Consider the following 18,214-nt stretch of genomic DNA (forward strand, 5'->3'; position numbering starts at 1 on the left):
GGCCCCCTATGTTTATTGCAGCATTGTTTATAATAGCCAAGAGATGGAAGCAACCTAAAGTGCCCATCAGGGGATGAATGGACAAGGTAGATGTATGATCTACAAAGATTTTCTCCCAATCTGTCTTCTCATTCTCTTGACAGTATCTTTGGAAGAACAGAAATGTTTAATTTTGAAAAAGTCCAATTTATCCATTTTTTTCTTTTATGAAGTGCACTTCTGGTATATCTCTAGGAAGTCTGTTTAACCCCACCTCACAAATATTTTCTCTTATATTTTCTCCTAAAAGTTTACAGTTATAGTGTTTCACATTTATTTTTTTAATTTGTTTTTTAAAATATTTATTTATTTATTTATTTATTTATTTATTTATTTATTTATGATAGTCACACAGAGAGAGAGAAAGAGAGAGAGAGAGAGGCAGAGACACAGGCAGAGGGAGAAGCAGGCTCCATGCACCGGGAGCCCGATATGAGATTCGATCCCGGGTCTCCAGGATCGTGCCCCAGGCCAAAGGCAGGCGCTAAACCGCTGCGCCACCCAGGGATCCCCAGTGTTTCACATTTAAATCCACATCCACTTTGAATTAATTTTAGTATATGGTATGAGGTTTCGGTTGACGTTCATTTTGTTTTGCCTGTGGATGTCCAGTTGTTCCATTTCATTTGTTGGGAAGGCTGTCCTTTCTCCATTGAATTGTTTTGAGCACCTTTGTCAAAAATCAGTTGAGCATCTGCTCAGGTCGTGATCCCAGGGTCCTGGGGTCAAGTCCCACATCAGGCTCCCCCGCAGGGAGCCAGCTTCTCCCTCAGCCTATGTCTCTGCCTTTTTGTATGTCTCTCATGAATAAATAAATAAAATCTTTAAAAAAAAGAATCAGTTGAGTATATGGGTCTCTTTCCGGGTTTAATTGTTCCATTGATTTATGTATCTATCCCTCTGCACAGTACTACAATTATTGTAGCTATTATAGTAAGTCTTGTCATCAGGTAGAGTGATTCCTTTCATTTTATCTTTTTATAAATTGTTTTCTTATTCTTTTGTCTTTCCACTTAAATTTTAGAAGAGTATTTATATCTACAGAAAAGACTTGCCAAGATTTTGATAAGAATTTAGGTAAACCTATAGATCAGTTTTGGGGAAAATTGACATAGATATTGATTCTGTCTTATTGTTAGTACATATTGCTTTCTCATCCTTTTTAATGTATTACATGGCATAGATGTATTAATTTATTTATCCCCTTGTTGGGTAGGTACTTCAAGTATTTCTATAATGCTGCCTTGTGAACAGCTTTTCACTATTTATATATTTCATTGATCATTGTGCACTTATAAGAGTATTTTTATAGGACATTTTGATATATGTTCTAAAATTGTGTTCTAAAAATCTGTACACCAGGATCCCTGGGTGGCGCAGCGGTTTGGCGCCTGCCTTTGGCCCAGGGCGCGATCCTGGAGACCCGGGATCGAGTCCCACATTGGGCTCCCGGTGCATGGAGCCTGCTTTTCCCTCTGCCTGTGTCTCTGCCTCTCTCTCTCTGTGACTGTCATAAATAAATAAAAAATAAAAAAAAAGATAAAAATCTGTACACCTATTTATAGTGAAAAAGAATAGTGAGGAGAATGCCTGTTTCCTATAACCTCTGCAACATCGGGAATTATCAATACTTAAAAATCTTTACCAGTGAAATTATTTCTGTAAAATTCAGGTGTATAACTGAAACTAGATTTTTCCATCTTAAAAAATTACATGCTCATTTCAGAAAAAAAAATCAAACCATGTAGAATTGCATTAAGGGAAAAGGAAAAATCTTTATGTTTTTCTCCTTTTCCCACCCCAGTCTCCACAGTGGCCACTGTCAGGTTTGGTGCGAAACATTCTGGATCTTTTTCTATACATATGATATACTTTTTCTTTTCTGACAAATCATATATTTACATTCTGTTTTACAGTTTTCTTTTTTCATTTGATAATGTGTTATGGACAATTTTTCATTCATGTATGTGATCTTGTTTAAGTAAAATCTGTTCATATTGACTCAAAGAAAAAAGTTAAATGAATGTCATTATGAATGTTTCTGCAAAAAGTATCTAGACTGGAATTCCACTTTAAAAAAATACTGTGGCTGAAGTAGAGGGAGATTGCTCAGTGGTAAATGTCATTTGAGTTTTCATTTTTATGAGAATACTTGCTCTGTTCAACAATTCAGTTTCTACTTATATTTGATAGGGACTGAACATATGATGTCCATAACTTGTTAGCTCTCTTATGTACTGTATTGAGTTAGTGGATAATGATATAGCAACCTGGTATAAGGCAGTGTCAGATAGCAATAACACTTTTCCTCTCTAACTAGAACCATTTTTCTCGATTTGATGGAAAATCAGCTTTCCAAAGCTGTCATTGGAATTACCACTATTTAAGGACATTTGGATTTGAATTTCATGTGATTCTGTAGGTTACTGCTAATCCTTATTTGGAATGAGACAAAGTATAAATCTATTTCCTTAACAAGACATTTGCAATTGCATTGCTGTGATTTAATACGGAGAGAGTAAAAGCAAAGTATATGTGGAAAAATACTTCTTTTTGTAAATGGTAGCTAATTCTCCTGTAGGGCACAGTGATAATTCATAGATGGTCTTATCTTTTATATTCATTTTGGTGTTGTGTTGAAAATTACTCTTTCAAAAATTAATTTTGGTCTTCCATGTGGAAGTGGTGTAGTTATAGACTCCATTAAGAGTCTGATGAAAAACTATGGATATTCTACCCAGAAAACTGTATATTACATACAGAATTTTGTTGACAGTTTCAGGACATTCATGGATCTCTTTCTCTTACTACAACCCCATTCAAGAATTATTGGATATGAAAACATCTAGCATCTTACCCCGTTTTTTGGGGGGGTGTACATTTATTTATATTTTTATTGAATCTTTTTGTCATTTCTAAGTTAATTTACCTCTTTAGTGATGTGAGAAGAAAGTTACAAGCATGGTGAAATCATATGGCATTTGTCTTCCACTGTCTGACTTACTCAGCATTATTCCCTCTGGTTCCATCTGTTATCAAAAATGGCAAGATTTCATTCTTTTTAATGGCTGAGTAATATTCCTCTGCATGCGCACATGTGTGTGTGTGTGTACCACATCTTATATCCATTCATCTCTCTCTTTTTTTAATATTTTATTTGTTAGAGAGCACAAGTAGGAAGAGCAGCAGGCAGAGGGAGGGGGAGCAGCAGGCCTCCCTGCTGAACAGGGAGCCCAACGAGGGGAGGGACTCAGTCTCAGGACCCTGAGATCATGACCTGAGCTGAAGGCACTCAACCAACTGAGCATTGCTTCCATATCTTGGCTACTATAAATAATGCTGCAAAAAACATAGGGGTACATGTATCTTTTCAAATTAGTGTTTTCATTTCTTTGGGAAAATCAGATATTTTATCCTTCTTTGGTCTACTTTGCATATAGTAGAGTAACAGAGTTAAATAGCCAAACCCTTCATAATGCTTGAGAGCACAGACTGTTAAAAACTGAGGACACAAACAGCTAGTAATCCAAACACAGGGACAGGTATATCAGTTTATGTAAATAACTGTGTTTATATATATCCTAGGGTTATTATTAGCAGGTGTTTCTTTAGAGTTCTGTGTTGCAAAGAAAATGGGCAAGGAAAAGGTCCCATCTTCAAAGTGGTTAAGAGAGAAAATTGTGCAAATACAAAAAAACAATTTTTCCCTGTATTTTAAATGGGAGCAATGAGATGTTAAATGGTTAGTTTATGTTTAAGTTTTAAAACTGAAGTCGAGTAAGGTCTAAATTCTTCACTTATAGGCTGGAATTGTAGCCACAAGGCAAGTTCCCATAGATAGAAGAGTCCATGTACCATAAGAAACTGATGTTGTATTGGCTCAGTGAAGGAGGCCTGTAGACTGTATGCAGCCTGTTTTTACCCTAGCATCACGCATTACTATCAACATGGACAAGCTTTCTGATAACTTTTACAGTCTGTCTCCATCATTATTTTGAGGACCAGCCTACTGGTGGCCCTAGGAGATTAGAACTCTGAAACTTGAGCTGCAGTCTTATCATTCACACTGTTCTTGATGGTGAGCCAGCTCTGGCTGTCTTTATACATGTCCTAAATATCTTGATGGTCAACTTTGTCTTCTTTCTGGTTTATTTGTGTTTGGCATAGCTTGTGTGAAGATAAAATTTTTATTACGTCTTTGAGGAAACAGATGTCCTAGCTTAGGTTTTAACTGAGACTTCTTTGTTCATATAATAGTTTGTTATAATTAGAATAGGTCCAGCATGAAAGTTGCACGTATACATCATGTATTATATATTTTGTCCTTTGCATCCTAGTAAATAGTAAGTCTAATTCAGGGATCATCTTCTCTGTGAAGCCTTTCCTAATTGCTTTTTCCCTCTCACTTCCCATAATTGGCTGCTTCTTCCTCTGTACCTCTACTGAACCCTGTATGATTTTTCCCACTTCATTATATTGCCCTATTTGTTTCTAGTTGTCTCATTGTACTAGACCATAGGCTTCTGGAGGATATGGTCTGTATCATACTCATTTCTGCCTGGCACATAGAAGGTACTCAAATGCTTGAAGAATGAATGAACAGATGAATGACCAGTAAGTATATGAAAGAATATTAAAGTCAGATGCCTTCAGGGTCCTGGCAAAAATGAGTTAAGCAGACCTGGTAGGGAGTATGGTAACCTGTGGAACACACTATCTAAAAGGGGCAGCTACTACTCAGCTCCAGCCCATTGGTGCTTTGTGGGATTGATGCCTTGGAGTTACGGCTTTTTAATTTAAGAGAAGCCAGACATTTGGGTTTTTATATGAAATTTCTCAATTATTAAATGTTGTCAATTAAGATTTTTCTAAAAACTTTTTATTGAGGTATAATTTTCATACAAAAAGTGCAAATGTTATGGATGTACAGCTCAGTCTGTCTTCACAAGCTGAGGTGATTTTTCATGTGGACCAAACAAAACCGGATTGACTTACAAGCTACCAGTTGACTGACATGCAACTCATGACAGAGACCATATGGGGAACTGTGTAGTCTAGTTAAGAATCACCTAATAGGGGGATCCCTGGGTGGCTCAATGGTTTGGCCCCTGCCTTCGGCCCAGGGCGTGATCCTGGAGTCCCAGGATCGAGTCCCAGGTCGGGCTCCCTGCATGGAGCCTGCTTCTCCCTCTGCCTATGTCTCTGCCTCTCTCTGTCTTTCATGAATAAATAAATAAAAATAAAATCTTAAAAAAAGAATCACTTAATAGGTAGTAAAAGTATCTCAAAGCAGTGTGTGGAATTTATTTGAATTATGATTCAAAGAAATCAAATGTGGAAGAACCTTACAAAACAGTTGGGGAATTTAAATGTTGACTGGCCATTTAATAATATTAGAGAATTATTGTTAACTATGTCAGACATAATATAGTTGGTTTGGTTTAGATAGATAGATAGATGTATGTATAGATATATATAGAGAGAGAGAGAGAAAGAGAGAATTTTTAGAGCAGTTTAGGGAACAATTGAGTGGAAGGTATAGAGTTCCCATACACCCCCTACCTCCACACATGCATAGGCCTCTCCATTATCAACATCCCCTGCAGGGTGGTACATTTGTTACATTTGATGAACCTGTGTTGGCACATCATAAACCAAAGCCCGTGGTTTACATTAGGGCTCATTCTTGTATATTCTGTGGGTTTTGACAAATGTCTAATGATACATATGTACCATTATATCCTCATATGTAGTTATATTTTAGAAGAGTTCTCAGAGACACATGCTAAAACAATTTATGAATGAAATAAGTGATGCTGGAATTTGCTTCACAATAATCTAAAAGGAGTATAAAAGTTGAGGTGTGAATGAAACAGGATTGGCCATGTATTGACAATCATTGAAGCTGGATAATGTGTACATGGAAGTTCATCATATTAGTGTCTCTGTCATTGTATGCGTTTGAACTTTTCCACCTCCAGAAGTAGAGCAAGAGTCCAAGATAAAGCTGAGGCATAGTTTTTTGAGTCTAGGATAACATGGGACACTACTGCTGGCAGAAGTAAATTTCTGAAACTGAAGTCTGCAAAAGCCATGGTATTTTTCTCTTTTCTTTTGTAGGGCCTGAAAGTCAGTATACTAAGACTGCTCAGGAGATTGTAAATGTCTGTTACCAGACATTGACTGAGGTAGGTGGTAAAGAGAAGGTCTCTTTGGGATGTATTCTGGAATACCTTTGTTCCCTTGGGTGAGGAGGCCTTCCCTGCCTCTCTGATTTTCAGATGTGACCTCCCCCCTCCTACCCTCACCCCACATCCCTCATTTCCTTTCCTGTTTTATTTTCCTACCTAGCACTAAATGTTTTTAACAAACTATATAATTATTTACTTTAGTTATCATATGTGACCTGCCACTAAAAGAAGTTCCATGAAGACAAGGATTTTAGTCTACCTTATTTACTATTTTATCTATTAAATAGGCTCCACACCCAATGTGGGGCTCAGACTCATGACCCTCAGATCAAGAGTCAGATGCTCTACCGATTGAGCCAGCCAGGCACCCTACTTCGTTTACTTTTATATGTCTCCGGTGCCTAAAGCACATGTTCAGGGAATTCATTAATTTTCTTTCATTTCTCAGTATGATGAGCATTTGACTCAACTTGAGAAGGATATTTGTACAGCTAAGGAAGCGGCTTTGGAGGAAGCAGAATTAGAAAGCTTGGACCCAATGACCCCAGGGCCTTATACACCTCAGGTGAGTCTAAAGACTAGGAACTGCCTCTTAAAGTTTTCTTATTGGTTTGGGAAATTGGGAACATGTTAACATATATTTACTGAGATACCCTTCTTCTCTGTCCTTCCTCTTCATATGCCTTTCGTGTGCTTTCTTGTCTTCTCAAAGGCTAAGGTGAGTGAGGGCCATGGGTCTTGGTGGCCTTGTTGAATCCAGAAGAAGCAGGTGTGGGATAAATGACGGGGTGGGGTCTTAGTTGTTGAGGCAGTATTTAGGAATACCAGATTCCTGACTGCTGTGGCCAGAGGTATCCTCTTGAGTCTCTGGAGTTCCCTTGCCCATGAACTAGGACATCCCTAGAGTAGAGAATTCTCAATTACAGACATTCGCCATATTGTTCCTGTGCCTCATAGGTACCTGATTAGTCATTTCCTCAGATGTATCTCAGTGTAGCTCAGATGTCAGCCATTTTCCTGGATTGACTCCCTCTCCTTGTAAATAACGATAGGTAACATTTATAATATTCTTAAAGTTACATGTCATGAGAGTAGGGAGCAAGGTTAATAAGAAGTTCTTAATCTTTCTGTTCTGTCCCTTGAATATATTTGAACAGAAGCGTATGTTTCCATATTGGAAGAATAGGACTCACCAGAATGTAACCAGTGCTTGGTTTCTGTATTGAAAGCACTATGGCAAAGTGGGAAGTACATGAATTTTGGCAATAAAACAGGCCTGGGTTTGAATCTTAGCCCTGCTGTTTGCTAGCTTTGTGAACTTGGGAAGTTACTTAAGCCCTCTTGCTTAGTCTCCTTTTCTCTAAAATGTACATTTTGAGATTATTATAAACATTAAATGAGTGAATTTGCCTGGCACGTAGCAGACATTCAGTAAATGTTTCTTAGTCTGTGTGAAAATTGTCTAGAGTTCTCAGACTTCCTTTCACATTTAACCAAGTATTTCAATACAAAATTCACCAGATTTCCACTGGAAAACTTTTTTTTTCATTCTACTCTGAACTAACACCGCAACCTGTATGATCTCTGTTGGATTATTGCTGTTTTTATTTCATTCATGCACTCTCCCTATCTATCTTGTACTCTCTTTCACCCCAAAACATAGGTTACTGAGGGGCCAAGTAGAAAGAGCCCTCAGATCCTACTTCCAAGCCCAGAACAAGGAAAGGCTCTTGGAGTGTGTGGGCAGATTGGGGCCGGGGGCTCGGGTGAGTGCTGTTGCCCAGGAAGGCCCTTTTTGCTAATAGGCCCACAGCTCCCACAAGGGCCCTTTCTGGTAAGTTAAAGCCTCAGTTTTAGCCATCATTCCTCAGAAGAGTCTAGCCACTGAACAGCATGTGGTTTGTTCTAGTCTGTGACAGCATAAACCTAGTCCTTTGATGAATCAAAATCTTAGACCCAAAGGTTATTATCCATCCTTTCCTGCCCCTGCCACACTGTCTCAGATGGCCGAGGAATGCCTGGCACCTGTTCTCCCTTCTGAGCAGTAGCTACTATTCGGTACAGTTAGAGGGTCCCCTGTGAAGAGTAGGGTGTAGATAGCACCTCTTCATTATTCCAGTTCACCCTCTCATCATTGCTTTCACTCCTATATACACGTTGTGAAATAGTAAACCCAGTGCATTTTCTCTTAACCTGAGGAAGACACGCCTGAATGATTGCCCTCACTCATTGCTACTTTCAAATACAGATGTTACTAAAGAGTATTGGTGTAGGTTTAACCTGTCATAACTCTAGTTGTAGAGAAACATAACAGTAATCATACTTTACTTCCAGCCTTAAATGGTGGTAATAATGTATTTTCACTCACCTGTTTCTACCTAGCTTGGATTACATCATACATTCAGCTCAACACTTTATATTAAAATTGCTCACTTCGCAGTTTCCCACTAGCCCCTCATTCCCTGATATTCTCTTCTGTTCAACCATTAGTTTACCTACTCTATAATGCTTTAAATTCTCTGTTGCCTCTCTTTTTCCAAAACCCTCTTCAGCCTTGCTTGTTTGCTTTTGAATTTTTTAAGGATTTTATTTTATTTATTCATGAGAGACACAGAGAGAGAGAGAGGCAGAGACACAGGCAGAGGGAGGAGAAGCAGGCTCCATGCAAGGAGCCTGATGCAGCATTCGACCCCAGGACCCCGAGATCATGCCCTGAGCCAAAGGCAGATGCTCAATCACTGAACCACCCAGGTGGCCCACTTGTTTGCTGTTTAAAAAAACCCACAAAGTAACACATATGTGGGAGTTTTTTTTGTTGATAAAAGAACATGTTCATTGGGAAATATAAAGGAGAACTACATCACCTAGAGTTAAGTCCACCACTCAGAAATAACAAACCACTATAAACATCTTGGTGTGTTTCTTTCAAATCTGAGAAGTGTGGGTGCGTGTACACACGTGGGGATGTAGACACTTTTAAAGATTTTTTTTTATTTATTTATTCTTGAGAGATAGAGCCAGAGACACAGGCAGAGACAGAGCCAGAGACACAGGCAGAGGGAGAAGCAGGCTCCATGCACCGGGAGCCCGACGTGGGATTCGATCCCGGGTCTCCAGGATCGCGCCCTGGGCCAAAGGCAGGCGCCAAACCGCTGCGCCACCCAGGGATCCCCTGTAGACACTTTTAAAGTAAAATTGGTCCATATGTTTTTGTGTCTTATTGTTTTCATTTCATATTATATTTTGAACATTTTGTCTCATTAGTCTTTGAAAATATTATTTTTAAATAGCTACATAATATATCTACCCTCCGCCAAAGTTTTAGAGAACTCTTTCCTACTTCTCCAGCTTATTTATCAGTTCCCTCTGCCCTCGTGTCACTGAAAAGTCCATTTGCTAAATTCCTGGTCTCTTCAGAAGAGGGAAGAGGGAAGGGATCTGTAATTTGTTGAATACTAGGCATGGGCTAAGGAGCTTACACATATCTCTTCATTCTCCCAACAACTTTGGGAGGCAAACATTAACATCCATGTTTTATACTTGAGGAAACCAAGGCTTAGAGTGATTAAATAATTTGTTAGTTACTCAGCTAGAAAGTGGTGGAGCCAGGACTCAAACCCAGGGTCTTTTATTCCAAAGCCCATGTTTTTTTCACCATACTATTTTGCCTCATAGCATCCTCTGATGAGCTCATAAACTATTAACCCACTATATGCTCTTATTATAATTGAAATTTCTTTATCCGATTTCCTATTAGATGTCTCTAAACCAAACAATCAAGATTGTTTTGCACAGTTATGAAGCCCTAGACCTGAAAAACATAAGACAAGGCTTAGAAGACAGTAGGTTATTAACCAGAAAGACTGTCAGGGCATAGAATTGTCCCATAGCTTTGTTGCTTTTCTGCTTCAAGCTTCTGGTCATATACATCAGATGCCTCTCTGCTAGAATGAGCAAGCATTTTTAAGATTCCTAAAAATCTGTCCATCAAGTTGTGTCAAACCATTTCTCTTTAAATGGATTGCTCTGCATGACTTTTTTCTGCAGTGAATGCTCTAAAGGGGAGTTCTGTATTTGCTCCCTTTCCTAAATAGAAGCTAAGTTTTACATTTGTGCCACAGCCTCCTGATTTGTATGACACCAACACATCCCTCAGTATGTCCCGAGATGCCTCTGTATTTCAAGATGAGAGCAATATGTCTGTCCTGGATATTCCCACTGCCACTCCAGAAAAGCAGGTGACACAGGTAGACTGTTCTTTTTCTCTTTGTGACATTGTTAATATGCTTTGGTGGGGAGTGGGGGAGTGATGGTGGTGATATATGACATGTATCATGGATGATTAAGCCCCTTTGACCCTGGGAATGAAGGCTTAGAAGTGTGATTTCAAGGTGGGCTGGTGGCAGGTCACATGACTAGCATTGTCTTCTGTCTGTCCCTATGGGCAGAGTCAGGCACAACAGACTTCAGGGAAGGCACAAGTATGAAAAGTGTATGAGGCATCAGAACAACCTCACAGGTTACTGGAAAGATCAACTGCATTCAGAGACAGAGTTCAAAATTATTGGCCCTGCTACTGTACTGTATGTATGCTATAATCTAAATTAAAATTATTTATAAAATTAAATTTTAAAAACTGGCCTGTTCTAGAGGTGTCAGAAGATACTCCTGATCTGAAGCCAAAAATCCTATCATCTAATCTCAGTCAGGGTTCCACTGGAGAGTCCAAAACCCAGGAGAGTTTTTCTGTCCTGAAGAATCCCCCAACAGAAGCTAAGGAAAGCTTGGTTTAGGAAGGAAGAGTCTCCTTGTGATGACACAGCAAAAGCAGACCAAGGACTGTCCTATTCTATGGGGTTTTTTTGTTTGTTTGTTTGTTTGGTTGGTTTTTTGTTGGTTTTTGTGGGGTTTGTGGGGGGTTTTCTAGTTTTTTTGGGGGGGGTTTCCTCTACCAATGATTTCCAAAGAATGAATGGGAAAAAGCACACATGCCTTGAGCTGTGTAAACAGCCCCCACTAACTGTGGGGTTGGCTGGGATATCAGGGAGGAGCATCCGCCCTGGGTGAGAACCCTTGGTTAACTCCTCCTACAGGCACGTCCCTCAATGATGTGCTATTTGTGTTCCTTACTCAGATGCGCCAGGGCCGAGGTAGGCTGGGCGAGGAAGACTCTGATGTAGATATTGAAGGGTATGATGATGAGGAGGAGGATGGGAAACCTAAGACTCCAGCCCCAGTGAGTATGCTTACAGAAAGCTTATGGTTACATTATACCCTTGTGTGATAGGAGCCCCTCTAGTACAGGGCAGGCCAAATCCCAAGGTTATACCAGGGTCTCCATAGTGAGGCCCAATTGAACTTTAATCCTTGGAATCAGCTGAACGAGTCTATCCACCACAATTACTTAACTTCTTGTGAGGCAGCAAGGGGGGTGCTGGTGGTGGCTTCTGAACTCTTACACGGTCAATTGATGGGACTTTGACCCCAACTGGTCTCATTCAGGAAGGTGAAGATGCAGATGGTGATCTTGCAGATGAAGAGGAAGGAAGTATGCAACAGCCTCAAGCCAGTGTCCTGTATGAGGATTTGCTTATGTCTGAAGGAGAAGATGATGAAGAAGATGCTGGGAGTGATGAAGAAGGAGACAATCCTTTCTCTGGTAAGTCTTGTTCCTGGGCTTCTGTTATAGGTAGCTCACTATAGCACCCTGAGGACTGAACAGATGACTCTTGGCCACATATGCTGTTACCAGAAGCTGCTCTTTTCTTGAAATCCCATTAGTAGACTCAGTACTGGGCACTCACAGGGTGAGTACATTCGTTAGCCTTAGAGGAGGTGAAGAAATATAACAAAGAAGTGCAAAAGATGACAGTGGAAGAGGCAGTGCCCAAATAGCATCTTTGATTTGAATATTCATTATGATAAAGATGAGAAAGAAATGTTATATCTGTAATAGGGAAGGGGAAAATAAAGAAATAAAATCCTGCTTTACTCTGCCGTAAGAAAGAACGAGATCTTGACATTTGCAACAACATGGATACACCTAGAGGGTATAACGCTGAGGAAAATAAGTCAGAGAAAGACAAAATGCCATACGATTTCACTCATATGTGGCATCTAAAAAATAAAACAACCAAACAAAGCAGAAACAGACCCATAAGTACAGAGAACAAACTGATGGTTGCTAGAGTACAGTGGGGTGGGGAATAGGCAAATGGGTGTGAAGGGGATAGGGAGATACAGGCCTCCAGTTATGCAGTGGATAAGTCTCGGGAATAAAAAGCACAGCATGTGGAATATAGTCAGTGATATTGTAATAGTATTGCATGTTGACACATGGTAGCTACACTTGTAGTGAGCATAGCATACTATATGCATTGCCAAATCACTATGTTGTAATCCTGAAACTAATAAAACATTGTATGTCAACTACACTTCAATTGAAAAAGAAAGATCCTAATCAGTTTATTTTGTCAATTAATAGCAATGGCAGGGAAAAGTATAGGAGATGATAGAGGAAAAGGAGTAAGACTGGACTGAGACGAGTAAAGGAAGTGATTGTTTGGATTCTGTTTCCACGCTATGGTCTTGCCAATGCTGGCCCTAGGCACTCCTCCGAGCTGAGGGGAGTCCAGGCAGGGTGCCTTTATAGATGTATGGCAGTAACGGGTTTTGAAAGACCAAGCCAAAGACATTAATTCTGTCCAGCTAATCTCAGGACCTCCTTCTTTTCACAGCTATCCAACTGAGTGAAAGTGGAAGTGACTCTGATGTTGGATCTAGTGGGATAAGACCCAAACAGCCCCGCATGCTTCAGGAAAACACAAGGATGGGCATGGAAAATGAAGAAAGCATGATGTCCTATGAGGGAGATGGTGGGGAGGCTTCTCATGGTTTGGAGGATAGCAACATGAGGTAATCAGCAACGTGCTACAGGGGTATGGCATCAGTGCCCAGCTATACCCTCATATCAGAGGGCCCAGCATCAGATTATTTTCATCCACTGACTATTTCCTGAGCTGTGCTAAGCCCTTGGGGATACACAGAGGAGTAAACCATATCCTGCCCTTGAGGAGCTCACAGTCTAGTGGAAGTGACTAATAACAAAATCATTACCCATATAGTTGTGGTAAGTGCTGTAGTGGGAGTTAAGTAAAGAGAGTGCCGAGTCACCCCTGAGGAGGGAGTGTCTCACTCTGCTTGGAGTGATCAGGGAAAGTTTTGCAGATGAGGGAACATTTGAACTGGACCTGGCAGTAAGGCTGAAATAGGAGTCTGCTAAGTAGAAAAATGACAAGAGGTGAGGAGACCCTTAGAGATGGAACAGTATGTTCAAAGGCACAGGAATATAAAAAAGGATGTTCCAGAGTGAAGGAAATTGTGGCTCCAGAAGCAGCAAGGGATTATATTGTAGAGGACCTTACATGGCATGTTGAGACACTTGGAGTTTGGGTAACGGGAATCATCACTTCAAAGAAAAGGAAGTAACATCATATTTTTGTGTTAAATAACTCTCCGCAATGGTAAGAGTTTCAGCTGGGATCAGTTAGAAGTAGGGGGAAAGGAAGGGACATATTTAAGAGATATTAAAAGGATATATCAATTGGATTTAGGGTGGGAGATAGGTATATAATGAATGGGAATGTCACTGAGAGAGAAAAGAGAAAAAGCGCAGGTATTAGATGAGGTGGGAGAGGAGGAAAAAAATGAATGTGTCTTTGGACATGTTAGATTTAAAGGTACATTGGATACATCTAGCTAGAGGTATCTAGCAAGCAGAGTATTTACTCATTAAGCAAATATTTATCACAAGTTCAAAAGCAACTAAGATGTTCAAGGCGTTCGGTTTGGTGGGAAACCTAGAACAGGTTAACAGACGATCGTAGTGTAACATGGAAAGTGTTGTGATAGGCAACCATGGTATTTTTCCGGGAGTTGGATAGGAGTGGGGTAGGGGAACTATTTAGAGAAGGAAACTGAGCTAACTCAGACTAGGAATTAACTAGATGAAGAAGAATGCAAAGGACGCTTGAGAGAGCAAGAATAGCATATGAGGCATGAAATAGTTCTAGAGAATGCAAGCAGCCTGATGTGGCTGGAGCTTCTGATCCATGACCCATGTGATAGAGATGATTTACACAGGTAGGTAAGGACCAAATCAGGACCAGAAGTTTAGGGCAGATACTGAATGAGAGGTATGGGCAGATCTTGGTATGAGCAGTTTTAGAAAGAGCGCCCTGCACTCCAACAGAAATGCACACGGCCAATAAACAACATGAAGAAATAATGCCCCTAAGAATGAAAGAAAAGCAATAAAAAAATGAAATGTAGTATTTTACCTATACGATCAACAAAAATTAAAATGAATGATAATACCTGGTGTTGGGAAGGTGTGAGGAAAAAGACATTTTAATAGTGGGAATATTGGAGACAGCTTAAATGTCCTAGTGAGAGATTGGTAAATAAATCATGTTGCAGCCATATAGTGGACTACCATATAGCTGTTAAAATGATGCTGTCGATGTATGTTTATTGACCTGGAAAGATGCTCGTTTTAATCATTAGTGCAAAAAGCGAGTTCCTGAAGATTATGTAGAGTATTCCAATTTTGTAAAATAAAATGTGTAAGCATCTAAGTTAAGTGCATAGAAGAAAATTTGGACGGTCATATACCAAAAGATCTCTGAGTGGTAGAGTTACTAGTGATTTTTTTCCTGATATATGTATATATGTGTATACATACATATGTATATATATTTAATTACTTAAACCAGTGGACATGCATTGCTTATGTGGGTTTTTTTAAGTAAAATTAATAATAAACAAAATTAAAGAGCACTCTTACAGCAGTGTGAAGAATTAATTAAAGGAAAGCAAGACTACACCCAGTTTGCTAAAGACTGACTTGAGTGGCATGGGCCAGAGATAACAAAGGACTAAGCTAAGGCAGGCAGAGTAGAGATGGAAAGGAGGGGACAGAGATAAGATATATTGAAGAAGTAGAATCTTCAGGATTGGTGACTAATTGGATCCATAGATGAGTGAAGCTGTAAGTGGGAGATGAAACTATGAGGCCATCAGAGCACTTATGATCATGCCAGCCGGCAGCATGTTGTCCAGCTGTAGGGGAGTTTCTTTCATTTTGGGTTCTTGTGTATAAGTTGGCAGGTGGATGTTTTGAACAGGATCGTTTTTCTCTCAAGTACCTAGAGAACAGTCTGGAACAAATCCTTTTAGTGTCTCAGGGAAGTGAGATGGGCTGATTCCTTGGTGGCACCAAGAACGGGACTGGTCGGCTAGAGGGTGGTGCCTGAGCTTAAGAGATGATGTGTTTCTCTTCTCAGTTATGGGAGCTATGAGGAGCCTGATCCCAAGTCGAACACCCAAGATACAAGCTTCAGCAGCATCGGTGGGTATGAGGTATCAGAGGAAGAAGAAGATGAGGAGGAAGAGCAGCGCTCTGGGCCAAGTGTACTAAGCCAGGTCCACCTGTCAGAGGATGAGGAGGACAGTGAGGATTTCCACTCCATTGCTGGGGATAGTGATTTGGACTCTGATGAATGAGGCTTCCTTTGGGCCTCCTTGGTCAGCCTTCCCTGTTCTCCAGCCTGGGTGGCTCACCTTCCTTAACGTGTTCATAATTGTGTAGTGTCTGATCCTGAAATCACCAGATTGACTAATACCTTAGCCTTTAAGAAAGAATAAATAAAGGATAATAAATCACCTCTTCTGACCTTCCTGGGGCAGTGTCACACCTTGATTTAAAGCCTAGTAACCCCTTTTCCCCTACCACTAACAGAAAGAAAGCAGTCTGCTCCTTCTCCAGTGCCCTCTTTTAGCTCCACTTGCCACACATGTTATCACTTTTCCCTTGGGAAGGAGGAGAAATTGTGAAAGGACTAACAACTTTCTGTCCCCTTGGTGTATTAGACCTTTCCCAAGCATGATATCATCTCAGTTTTCTAATTTGCAGGCTGGAACTGGTGGCCACCTCCTTGTTGAGACAGAGAATTGAGTACTGGTCGACTCTGTGCCCCAGTAAACACATAAACCTATTGGACAACCTCCCTGTTACTTTATTATTCAATTATGCAATGCCTTATTCCTAAATGGATTTGAGGCAAATGACTATAAATCTTTGAAACCGCCTGTATGTCAGAAATGATGTGTTGCCATGTGAAATGTGTTCTGTGGTAAGCGCCTTAGGGCAAAGACTGTGTGTCTTATGTTTCTTTTCATGCTCAGGATATGGTTCTGTGCACAGTGGGTACTCAGTAAATGTTTGTAGAATCAGAACATCCTCGAAAGACTTGTCTTTGAGCATCTGCCCCATGATAAGCACTGTATCAGATCCTTGGGATGCAAAGGTAAATAAGACACGCTTTGCTTTTACCCAAAGAGCTCACCCACAGGTTGGGAGAGGGGGAGTGGAATTCAAAACTTGTTTCTTAAATAATTGCAGTGGTGCGGTGAGATAAGTGCAATGAAGAATCTAGATACAAAGTAGAGGGGAAAACAGAGGAGTGACCATGTCAGAAAAAGTCAGGGAAGTCTTCCTAGAGGTAATTGATAAGCTTACTGTTGAAGAATGAATAGGAACTTGCCAGATGGAAAAGTCCAGGCAGAGTGTAACGTAAGTGAAAAGGCCGATAGCAGAGCATGTTCCTGATCGGTTGGTTGGTTTGTGTCTGCCTTGTTTCAGAAAGGATTGGAAGGAGTTTATGCTCTAGTCATTTAATGCTGGAATGGCTAGAGATGAGACTGAAAGACTGGCAGGAAACACATCCTCGATGACAACAGGTGTGAACTGTATATTTCAGGAAATGAGCACTAGTGGATTGATTTCATCCTATTTGTGTTCTAGAAATTTTCTGTATGTTGATTGTGAAAGAAATTGAAGAATCTATGTGTAACAGAAAAGTTTGACCCCACTTTTGTAAGACAAAACCACGGGTGTATATCTATATGTGTGTGTATACTTGTATATGCAAAGGAAAGGGTCTGAAAGGATATACACTAAACTGTTCACAGAGATAACCTCTGAGGAATGGGATCAGAGAGGAGGGGGCTATATGGTTGTATGTGTACTGGGAACGTACTGTGCTTTTGTTTCTGTATCATTTGAATTTTTTTATAAGTATGTACTATTTTTGTAATAAAAATTTAAAAACCCAGCTATAGTGTGGAGAACGGTTTTGGAGGGGAGCAAATCTAGTTCAAATAAGGGGTAACGGAGCCCAATCTAGGGCTGTGGCATGAAGATGGGGAAGAGGGGCATGAATCTGAGAGCTCTTCAGGGGGTAGAATCAACAGGACTTGATGACCAGTCGCATTCACGGATGGAAAAGGCAGAATGGAATGGATGGTGGCTTTCAGAATTTTGGCTCGGGAGATTGGGTGGGTATGTGGTATTCATCCATTTGTTCATTCAACATATATCCAGCCCCTGTCTTTATCAAGCGGTCTGCTAGATGCTGATAAAAAACGTAAGGTCTAGTTTCTAATTGCAGGGAAGTTTAGGAGCTAGAATGAGAGACAGGTAAATAAGTTTAATAAAATGTGATCATGGCAATAAATAATGAGAATCTGTGGTCAGAGGAAGGAGTTAACCAACTTTGCTCATGGAATAAGGATGGGAAGGCTTCAGAGAGGAGATCACTGAGATCATGAAAAGTAGGTAGGCGTTTGCTGGAGAGAGGGAAGAGCATTCTCGGCAGAAGGTGAAATTACATGGTCTGTTTGTGGAACAAGTAGTTCTGGATGTTTGGAAGGGAGGGAACATGTAGTATGGTGATTACAATGCTCAGGATCAAATGCTCATTTTAGAGAGATCTCGCTGGTGGCACTTTGAGAATGGATAAATGGAGGAGAGGGTGATGCCAGATGAGATGATGGAGACTCAGGCTGGCAGAGGCATGGGCAGTAGGGAGGGGCATGGTGAGGCTGATTGATAATGGAAGGGAAGAGGGTGGAACCTAGATTTC

At 40.3% G+C, this 18,214-nt stretch overlaps 1 protein-coding gene across 10 annotated transcripts in view; it reads left to right on the forward strand.

Moving 5' to 3' along the window:
- Positions 1-17,404, forward strand: part of TAF1 (TATA-box binding protein associated factor 1) — a 72,165-nt gene extending 54,761 nt beyond the window's left edge. For 6 of the 10 annotated variants that reach the window (XR_011998194.1, XR_011998193.1, XM_025982901.2 and 3 more), the window contains 7 exons: positions 6,160-6,227; positions 6,679-6,795; positions 10,352-10,477; positions 11,365-11,466; positions 11,733-11,889; positions 12,968-13,145; positions 15,575-17,404. Coding sequence is in view for 8 of the 10 variants with exons in the window: in XM_025982901.2 (XP_025838686.1) it covers positions 6,160-6,227; positions 6,679-6,795; positions 10,352-10,477; positions 11,365-11,466; positions 11,733-11,889; positions 12,968-13,145; positions 15,575-15,794 (968 nt within the window). In the remaining 2 variants the exon portion in view is untranslated. The remainder of the gene's footprint in view (positions 1-6,159; positions 6,228-6,678; positions 6,796-10,351; positions 10,478-11,364; positions 11,467-11,732; positions 11,890-12,967; positions 13,146-15,574) is intronic. The other 4 variants (XM_025982905.2, XM_025982904.2, XM_072743787.1 and 1 more) reach the window with 1 other exon arrangement.
- Positions 17,405-18,214: the final 810 nt, after the last annotated feature.

Source organism: Vulpes vulpes, chromosome X (genome assembly GCF_048418805.1).
Source record: "Vulpes vulpes isolate BD-2025 chromosome X, VulVul3, whole genome shotgun sequence".
NCBI classification, from domain to species: domain Eukaryota; kingdom Metazoa; phylum Chordata; class Mammalia; order Carnivora; family Canidae; genus Vulpes; species Vulpes vulpes.